This window comes from Triticum dicoccoides, chromosome 2B, assembly GCF_002162155.2.
Source record: "Triticum dicoccoides isolate Atlit2015 ecotype Zavitan chromosome 2B, WEW_v2.0, whole genome shotgun sequence".
NCBI classification, from domain to species: Eukaryota; Viridiplantae; Streptophyta; class Magnoliopsida; order Poales; family Poaceae; genus Triticum; species Triticum dicoccoides.
Window position 1 is genome coordinate 779,532,725 of NC_041383.1, and position 10,090 is coordinate 779,542,814.

The 10,090-nt window shown below is 37.7% G+C and overlaps 1 protein-coding gene across 1 annotated transcript; it reads left to right on the forward strand.

The window, feature by feature from the left end:
- Positions 1-1,821: 1,821 nt before the first annotated feature.
- LOC119366250 (uncharacterized protein At5g50100, chloroplastic-like) lies at positions 1,822-5,419 on the forward strand. Its single transcript, XM_037631945.1, has 8 exons — positions 1,822-2,091; positions 2,172-2,302; positions 3,182-3,289; positions 3,698-3,754; positions 4,333-4,398; positions 4,642-4,702; positions 4,859-4,902; positions 4,988-5,419. The coding sequence occupies exons 1-8, from the start codon at positions 1,950-1,952 to the stop codon at positions 5,021-5,023; spliced, it is 645 nt and encodes a 214-aa protein (XP_037487842.1). The 5' UTR covers positions 1,822-1,949; the 3' UTR covers positions 5,024-5,419.
- Positions 5,420-10,090: the final 4,671 nt, after the last annotated feature.

Consider the following 10,090-nt stretch of genomic DNA (forward strand, 5'->3'; position numbering starts at 1 on the left):
CTTCTGCTCCTCGTTGGGTTCGACATTCTTACTTTTCGAAAGGACTACAATAGACCCCCTACACTTGTGGGTCATCAATGACCATATTGAACTCGGTGATATCTTTCCTTGTGGTACAAGTGAATGTTTCTTCTTTAAGCTAGTATTGGTGGTAATGACGACTATGCTAATTTTTAGCTAGCTAGTATACTGTTGTTGGTGATGATATGATGCAATAGTTTTTATATTAATATGATGGTGATGAGTTATTATATCATTTATGAAAGAAACTGCAGATTAGTTTCAACTGGATGGATCCTAACTAGCTAAGTGATCAAGTATATGACATATCCATATTACTTGCTCACCTAATTAATATAAGTGATCAAGTAATATGGATATGGCATATACTTTGATTCACTTAGCTAGCTAGGATCCATGCATCTAGTTGAAACTAATCTGCGGTACTTTCACCTAATGATTTAACAACTTATTATAATGTAAAAACAATCTCTAAATTAAATTGAAAACACAAAATTAAAGGAAAAATAAAAAATAACCCCCCCCCCCAAACATTTAGTACCGGTTGGTGTTACCAACCGGTACTAAAGGTCTCCCCACACCCGGCCCTGACTCATGCCACGTGGTGGCACTTTAGTGGCGGTTCGTGCCAAACCGGTACTAAAGGGGGGGGGACCTTTAGTCCCCACCCTTTAGTGCCGGTTACAGAACCGGCACTAAAGGCCCTTACGAACCGATGCTAAATCCCGGTTCTGCACTAGTGGATATATGTGAGGTCGAGGTGGGCTGGACCCGACGTGGCGGATGCGCTCGGGCCGCTCCATATCCAGCCGATGTTAGGGCTGGATATATGGGATGCCGGTCAGTCTGAGCGTTTGAGGCCGGTTTGAGGCACCCGACGGTGCTGTTTTTCTAACCGGCCACCCCAGACGTGTGAGGGGGTTTGAGGCGCCTGTAGATGCTCTTAGCAAAGTAAGCGAGTGTGTTGCTTGCCCGCCCAGCCCCTTATGTGTGTTGGTTGTCTGTTCTGTTAAAAAATGTCGTCAAGGGCTGATCATGGTTTGTCTAATTCTTTTGACTACAATTTGTTCATGTTGCAACAACAATATAATATGGCTAGAATAAAAATTCTTCGGTCAGAATGTTGTTTGGCTTTCTTCGTCTGGAAATGGCACTCATGTCATGTATTTGATTGTGGATGGCAGTTCATATGTAAAATTCAGTGTAAAGCTAGGTACATTGGAACCTAGGTGTATGCCTACCTTTGTCGATGAGTATCTAATATAAGTTAAAGGATTTTCTAGATGTTTTTTTTGACACATACAATTTTTTTTTGAAGGAGAATCTGTAGTGGGAACACCGCAAGGAAGAAGAATGTAGACGAGCGGTGGCATGATACAAGGTTACACAACATGGATAAGAAAGTGCCTTACCACATGGTAGAGCACCTGCTCGGAGTCTAGATATTGCCCCTCGAGTTGGCGCCATCAGAAATATCGACATCATCAAATTAAGGACGTCCATGAGGTGGAAGAGAAGGACACATCGGTAATAAGTAAGGGATGGCGCCGACGTTGAGAGAGAAACAACGGAGGCTGCAAGACCGCGATCAAAAGAGAAAGAGGGAAGCATGTAGACTAGATGCAAGCGTTCACTCAATGAGGCTAAGGGGCGAACGCTCACTCTTAGTCCCGTTCAAAGAAAAAGAAGAAACAGAGAACAATATAAAATGGATGGGGGGAAATTTGCGGTGTGGAGGGAAGGGGAGAAACCGCCCTCGTGGAGCAAAATCCGACCGGTGAGCGAACCCCATTTGAACCAGCGGAGGCCACCGCATTCCTGCGGCGCAACGAGGCCACCTCGACCACCACACGCAAAGCCAGCCAGCGTCGCGCGCGAGGGGGACGGAGAGGGATCGATCGACCGACCGACCGACCCGACCGGCGTCGATGGCGAGCTCGCTGGCCCGCCTGGGGGCGGCGCTGCCCCGCGCGCGCCCGCTCGCCGCCGCGGCGGCGATGGGGGCGGCGCGCATCCCGCCGCGGGGAGCGCGGTGGGACCCCGTCGCCCCCCGCCCCGCCTCGCTGTACGGTGAGCGAGGCTGCCCCCCGCTCCCCCCGCTTCGCTTTTGTGTGTGCTGCGTGCGTCTGAACCTTGAATTGAACCTGCAGCTCGCAGATGCCAGGCTCACTCGGACGTGAAGGCGTCCCCTGCGTCGGAGTCCAAGGATGCGGGGAGCTCGTTCCAGAGCTGGAGGATCAAGATGCTCTACGATGGTGAATGCCCGCTCTGTATGCGTGAGGTGCGTCGCATCATCCACCCGTGGTTCCTGGGACTGACTTGTTATATTCAGCAATTGCATGTTCAGAGTGCGCTCGATCCTATGGAGCAGCTTAATAAGGACACATATTTGTACTACATGTTTAACCAGTGCCATGACTGAATGATGGAATTGATGATTGTATGGTAGGCCATATGAGTGCATGAGAATGGATTAATGTTAGGCGATGCTGGTAAATGGCGCTGAGCCTGCAAGCTGGTTTTGCCTTGGCTCAGTTACAGAAACAGAATATCCTGTATCTATAATTCATATCCTAGAGCACTTCTCTACTGCCTATTTTTCTTTTTAAAGTCTGTAGTGATATGCTGTTTCTATCGTTCTTTTTCCATACCATTGTATTGTATCCCTTTTCCAGTTTAGATTATTTGATGCTCAATCAACTGCGAAGAATGTTCCATGATGATAAATGAGATCTCGTTGTTTCCAGGATTCTGAACCATCTGATCATGTCGATGAACATTGTTCATTTGAATTAGTCCCAACAACATGGGTGTTTCCTATGAATTCTTGACTGTCATCATCATATACTACTCATGTCATGCTTAGTTTGTTTCCTTGCAATTTCTCATCAGCATAAAAATGTCTTTAGGAGACACTTGGCTTTTGTTCCCCACCATGAACTTAAGTCTGTAATACTTTAGGACCCTGCCACATGGGTTCGACATGCTATGAACTCTATGCGCATCACCATCTTATGAATAATGAAGTCTCTGAATCGCAATCATTTAATTCTGAATTTATTTTCTTCACTTGTTGGTGAATAAAACAGTACAGGCTTACTGGTGATCCTGCAAGCTGCAGCAGCTAAGTTTGCTCTTACCAACTCTCATGTTTTGACAGGTAAACATGTTGAGGGAAAGGAACAAATCCTATGGAGCTATAAATTTTGTCGACATCAGCTCGAAAGATTACTCTCCGAAGGACAATCAGGATCTTGATTATGAAACTGTGCGTATTACCTTTCAGTATAGATTCTCATTTTGGTTTATTAGTTTCATACTCGGTTATCTGGAAAGAATGAAGTTGGTCATGTATATGATCTATTGCCTCAGTGTCGAAATTTCAGTCTGTTGGATTTTTTAAGGCTACTGATACAAGAGCATAAAAGATACCACTTCGTAGTTGTAGTGATACACACCCAGAAACTGAATATCTACCCCCCCCCCCCCTGTAAACTTGTTTCTGGATATTCCAATGGCAGCCATTTTTATATTCACAGTTTTTAGTAATTCCCAACTACTTATGTTTATAGTTAAAAATTAATGGCGGTGTTTTAGAACAGTATGCAATCATTTTACCTTTTAGACTGAAGGCCTACCTTTTTTCTCTCTAAATAAACTTATTTTCTGTTTCCAGGCCATGGGGAGGATACATGCCATTCTCTCAGATGGGACTATCGTCACAGATGTTGAGGTATGACCGTGTGAAATTCAGGGATTTGCATTCTCCCCTACTGAATCTTTTCTTAAAAAAAAACAGAAGTTAGTAGTAAGTTATTATAGGTAAGTGTAATAGTTTGAACATATTTGGAAGCAAATGAAAGGCATGAGTTAGATATGGAAGTGATGGAAGTAGTGACTGATATATAATGTCTCCCTATTATAAGAGCATCCACATCCCTTGGTAACAAGGATAAGCTAAAACCCTCGAAGGGATGGTTAGTCCAAGACTCGGAACAGAGATATTAGCACTGCAATGCAAGAGTAGTATTACACGCAGAACTTATTATCATCACATTATTATAGTAGTTGTTTCGACCATGTGGTATATCATATAGTATTAAAGAAGCGTCTACCAGTCTGTGAAGTTAGTTTGAGCCTACAGTATAACCACTCCATACTAGTGCCAACTGCCAAGCTGACAAAGGTTGTAATACCAAGAGAAATAGGATGACCTTAGCAACATATGCAGAATTCATATACATTTTGTGTATGCAACGGTTATTTACTTATTTATATGTTTTTGAGTAGTTACTAAAGTTACTATTGCAGGCATTCAGAAGGCTTTATGAGGAAGTTGGACTCGGATGGGTTTATGCAGTTACTAAGTATGAGCCTGTAAGTGCACATTTCCAGAGTAAATCCAAGTATCAGCTTGTTTCGTTCATTTCAGAGAGCTGTCGATCAGCTGCACGCTTTCTACTTAATGGAACATTGCTATATTAAACTTTTTTAGATGGAATGCTAAATCAAATTGAAGAGCTGAGGAATTCAAAATTTTGCTCTGATGTGATCAACTTCAATTTTAAATTATCATGTTACTTGTAATCCCGATCTTAATCTTACTCTGATGCCTTGCAGGTGGCTACCATAGCAAATGCAGTATATGGTGTATGGGCCAAATACCGTATGGAAGTTACAGGTTTGGCCACTAATAGTTCGCCATATCGATAACTCCACACTATGTTGTTGCTCCATTTGTTTTTATAGTCGTATTGAAACCATTTTAACGATATGCACCTTTAATGAAGTATACTGGATAGTTTGAATGATGTGCCCATTTTTGTCGCTATGACAGGTCGACCTCCCCTGGAGGAAATTTTTGCAGCACGAAGACAGGCGGTTAGTTGGCTTCATCTCCTCTTCTTGGAACTTCATATATGACTGTGAATAACTTGAGCTTGCGGGCCGTCTTTTCCTTTGGCAGGGTGAATGTAAAGATGATAAAGCATGCAAGATGTGAGCAGTGCTCGGCATGTCTTCACTTCTACAAACTGTTAGATAGGCACACATACGTATACAGTTAGTCTGATATTTGAAGGGTTGCGAGATTGACGACAGAGACGATAATGTTTTCTGTGTTGGGTGGTGAATAATTCCATAATCTTGCACGGATTCTTCTGGCAAGATAAGCAAGTTAATTCCGGGATGCTGTTTTCAGTTCTGCAGTGAGCTCGCCTGTTGCGTCATATCCTTCAGTGTTCACCTTCTCTGTTTCACTGTGTAGGACCAGACTTGGTCTCTTGTGCAGCAAAATATTACAATACCATGTATTGGAAAGCGGAGTGAGTCACTTTCATACATATGTTTAGATAGGCACGCTTATATACATGCATTAACTAGTCCAACGTTCAAATTATTTCGAGATTGATGATACAATGCTGTTCTGTGTTGATAGTAAATAATTCCATGATCTGTTGATTCTATGGGGAGGACAAGCAACTTTGGTAAGTTGATTACGGAATGATGTCTTCGGGTCTGCAGTGAGCTCGTCGGCTGCTTCATATCTTGGTTTCCCATGTGCAGTTAGGTATTGCAATGCTATATGTTGGAGAGTAGAGTCGCATTTGCTGTGCAACTGTAGCATTTGTGGACGATAATGCATTTGTAGTCATTAGTTAAATTAATAAGTTCTACAATACACATCTGGTGCTTAATTTGCACTGCCAATATAAGCAGAGTGATTATCTTTTCTTTACCTACTAATAAAGCAAATAGTGCTTCTGCCCGTCCGTCATTAAAAATGCCCTTGAAGTTGGCAATAATTACCCACCAATGCCACCTGTAAGTGGCAAAAACGATTCGTTTTTAATTTCTAATATCGCTCCAGGGTTCTGTTATTAAAGGTGGATACGATATAATAGCACCAATGCATGAGCAGCGCGATGGCTGAGGCAACGATGCTCCACACAGGAGACCAGGGTTGGATCCCTGGTTCTCACGCTTTTTCTCTTTCTTTTTACCAAGCGCAGTAATGGGCCAGCCCATGTGCGGGTCGTGGCGCCCCCTGTTTTCTATATCTTTTTTTTATTTCTATTTTGTTTTTTCCCTAAAAATAAATTTCGGATTGATGGCGCCCCCTATTTTTTATTTCTTTTTACTTTTTTTATTTCTGTTTTGGTTTTTTATCTCAAAATTAATTTTGGATTTCCAAAATATCAAACAATTGCGAGTTCTGAAAAAAAGTAGGAAAATGGTAAACTGTTTGTGAATTTAAAAAATATTCTAAAAATCAAAAAATGTTCATGACTTAAAAAATTGCTCACAAATTATAAACAAATCACGATTTCTAATGATTTCATGAAATAAAAAATGTTCATGATTTTTTTAAATGAGCCAATATTCAAAGCATATTCAGGAATTTAAAAATCATGTCCATCAGCTTTTAGAAAATGTTCACAAAAATTAAAACACATCCGTAAATAATGAACAAAACTAATTGTAGGTTCCATAAGGTTTTATTAGGAGATCTATATAGCTCGTTTTATGATTTTATTTAGTCCTTCGCGTTGGGTAAAAAAGGGTTTCCGTGTTTTGTACAACGCTGAACCCAACAAAATTGATATAACTTTCTAAGGGTTTGTTTTTGTAAGCTATATTAAAATGACTAAATGTCTATTTTGCTTCCATACACAGTTATGCTTATTTTCATATCACAATAGTGGTTATGGTAAACACCGCTACGCTAAGTCCAGACGAGACACTTTATTTATCAGTATAGCTCAGGCAGGGTCCGTCAATGCAGTTTGCTCAGCCACAAAATATTTTGTTGTGACGCCTTAAAAAATCAAGTCTTGATGAGCATCATATTGTTCGTTTTTGAAATTACATTTTAAAAGTGTCTTATCGCATCATGACATGATTTGTATATACTTTGTGAATTTGATTCATACTTTTTTATATCTACCACACATGTATAACTTGATAGTTTTTTTCCGTTGCAAGGCACGGGCATTTCCAAAAATGTTCGCTAAATCAAAAAAAGTTCGTCAAATTCAATAACTATTCCACCCAATTTCTAAATATTTTCATCGATTATAGAATGTTTGCCAGTTCAGGAAAATTGCTTAAAAATGTTCACAATTTCTAAAAAATGTTTGTAAATAGCAAAAAATATTCTTAAATTGAAAAAATGTTCTTGATTGTAGAAAATGTTCAGAAATTTGTAATAGTATGTTGTTTGCGATTTCAAATATGTGCATGAGTTTAACAAATTGTTCATAATTTCAAAATGTTCATGATTTCGAGAAATTGAGAGAGATATTGTATCTCGGTGATGCAACGAAATGTGATCATGACCATTTGAAATTATGAATTTTTTTCTCCCGTTGCAACGCACGGGCCCTTTTGCTAGTTATACCAATCGTTTGATTTAAAGGTCTTTTCACACACAACCCACACCAGCCCTGTTTTCGTCCAAAAGACGAAGCCAAATCTAACGTTATCAGCACAGAACACATTTCAGTTGAGCCAGACAAGTTTTTTTTTTCTGAAAGGAAAGCCAACTATATATTCTTTGAACTATGAAATCAAATCAAAATACACCTACATATAGTAACCATTTGGTGAAGTATCTGGAAACCAGAATAAGTGAAGATACAACTTCACTTGAAATAAAATCACCATGACATATATCCATACACACACATCAATGAAACATGAACTCTTGTTTCCTTATTTGTCATGCCTCGAGCAGCTTTTCATCCTTCAAATAGTTCTCCCAACATCTTCTCGCATATGTCGGGACTGCTGCTTCCGCGGCTAACGTTTTCCGCAACCTCTGGATGCTCCTTCAGGTAGCCCGGTAACTTGTGATGACTAAGCTGGTGATAGTTCCCCGCACCAGATCTCTGAGCTGCAAATTCGATTTTGGTATGCAGGACGACACATGAGACCAGGAAGCATATATAGCTACACATGTACAGTAGTACTGAAAAGGATTAGTATGTTGGTGCATGCGTGCGTACTGGGTGTGATGACTTGTCTGTGTTCACTCGTGTGTTCGTGTGTACGCGAGCTTTGGTGGGTGTGTTGTGTGTGTTGTGTGTGTGCTCTGGTGTGTACTCCCGTCTGTGTGGGTGCTTTGCTTCTATAAAAACAGTTTGATACTGTGGCAAATAGAAAGAGTGCTAGAAAATAACTTACGTATTTGCTTATGTCAAAAACATGTAAAATTTATATTTGTACATCACTCGGTGTAAACAAAAAAAAACTCACATTTTAGACTTTCGTAATTGGCAAGAAAAAAAAATACTAGTACGCATAGGAAAACAATAAAAAAAGTTCGCCATGAAAAATCATGGGTGTTTGTGAGACAAAATGTTTTCAATTTTGAATAACATAGCATATAGAAGTTCGGGGGAAAAAATAAATACAAAAAGAAGCCGCCCTCAGGAAAAAAATATCCCACAAAATTCATTTATAAAAACACATGAAGCTCTACCTAGATAATACATTTCTTATTTTTCCCATTCTTAAATAAAAATACAGAAGTTCAAAATAGAAAAACATGAGTAATCCGACGTTCAAAAATATTGAAATAAATAAATAGAAGTATGCGTCAAAAACAATAAAAAATGGTTTGTGCACGTTTGGGATTTTAGGGACCAAAAGATTAGGAAGTTTAGAAAACACAAATGAAACTGTTCGAAAAACAAACATGTCGTAGTTCGCCATAAAAAAACCAGGCGCATCCTATCACAGATGTTTTTTTTAATAAGAAAGCAATCTAACGATATTTTGCATTCTTTTCCATTTTGCTTCTTTCAGGCAGTTTTGTTATAATTCAAATAATTTTCATCATTAAAAATACATGAAGTTCAAATTTTAAAAACAGACCAGTTCAAAATTTATAAAATAAATGAATTTCCAAGTTTCTAGAAAACTAGAAGTTTAAATTAAAATAACAGGCGGTTCAATGACTACTAAAAAACTCAGATTTTTAACCCCTACTAAAGAATAAATCAAGAAGTCCAAAAAATGAAGCAGTGAAAAAATAATATAGAAAAGATTTTCCTTGTTTCTAAAAGAACATAGAAGTTCAAATTGAAATAACACGATATTAAAAAAGGGATTCCTTAGTTTTACAAAAACTAGAACTTCAAATTTAAAAATTGAGTGGTTGATGTTTATTAAAAAACTAGGATTTTTTTGTTACTAAAAGAAATAAACAAGGAAGTCCGAAGTAAAAAAAAGGAGTAGTTCGATGTTTATACAAAATTCGGATTTCCCTCATTATTAAAGAATGAAAACAAGAAGTCCAAAAATAAAAAAACAAAGATGTTCAAATTTTAAAAATAAAGAAGTTTAAAACTCATAAAATATGTTTTTCATTGTTTTTTAAATAAACAATCTAAAGAAGTTCAAATTTAAATATCGACAGATTCAATAATTATTACAAACTAGGTTTTTTACTAAAATAAAGGCATGAAGTCTAAATTACAAAAATAAAGTAGTTCAATATTTATAAAAAAAACATAGTTTCTCCTTCTTAGATGTATGCGAAATAAAGCCAAGAAGTTTAAATTAAAATAACAGAATAGTTGGATTTTTACGAAAAATCTAAAAAAAATTCCGTTTCTAGGAGAAATAAATGTATGAAATTAAATTTTCAAATTTTTTATAATTATTTAAAAACCATACATTTTCTTAGAATAAAACTAAGAAGTTTAAATTAAAATAATAGAGAAGTTCAAAGTTTATAAAAACCTCATATTTTATCTTGTTACTAAAAAATTAAATGAAGAAGTTCAAATTAATAAAGAAGGAACAACTAAAAAATGTTTTATATAGATTTTTCCCTTTTAAAAAAACTAGAAGTTCAAACTAAAATAACTAGGTGGTTCGATGTTTATTAAAAAAATCTAGGATTTACAGTTATTAAAAAACTCAGATATCCATTATTATTAAATAATCAACCATGAAGTTCAAATTGGAAAAACAGTAGAATTCAATCTTTATTGAAAAATCAAAAAACTATTCTTTACTAAAAAGAGTGAAGTTCAAATTAAATTAACAGAAAAATTCAGAG

Coding starts and splice junctions, on each gene's coding strand:
- LOC119366250 (XM_037631945.1), top strand. CDS start 1,950: ATGGCGAGCTCGCTGGCCCGCCTGGGGGCGGCGCTGCCCCGCGCGCGC. Junction 3,290..3,697: donor AGGATCTTGATTATGAAACT/GTGCGTATTACC, acceptor TTCTGTTTCCAG/GCCATGGGGAGGATACATGC. Junction 4,903..4,987: donor TTGCAGCACGAAGACAGGCG/GTTAGTTGGCTT, acceptor TTCCTTTGGCAG/GGTGAATGTAAAGATGATAA.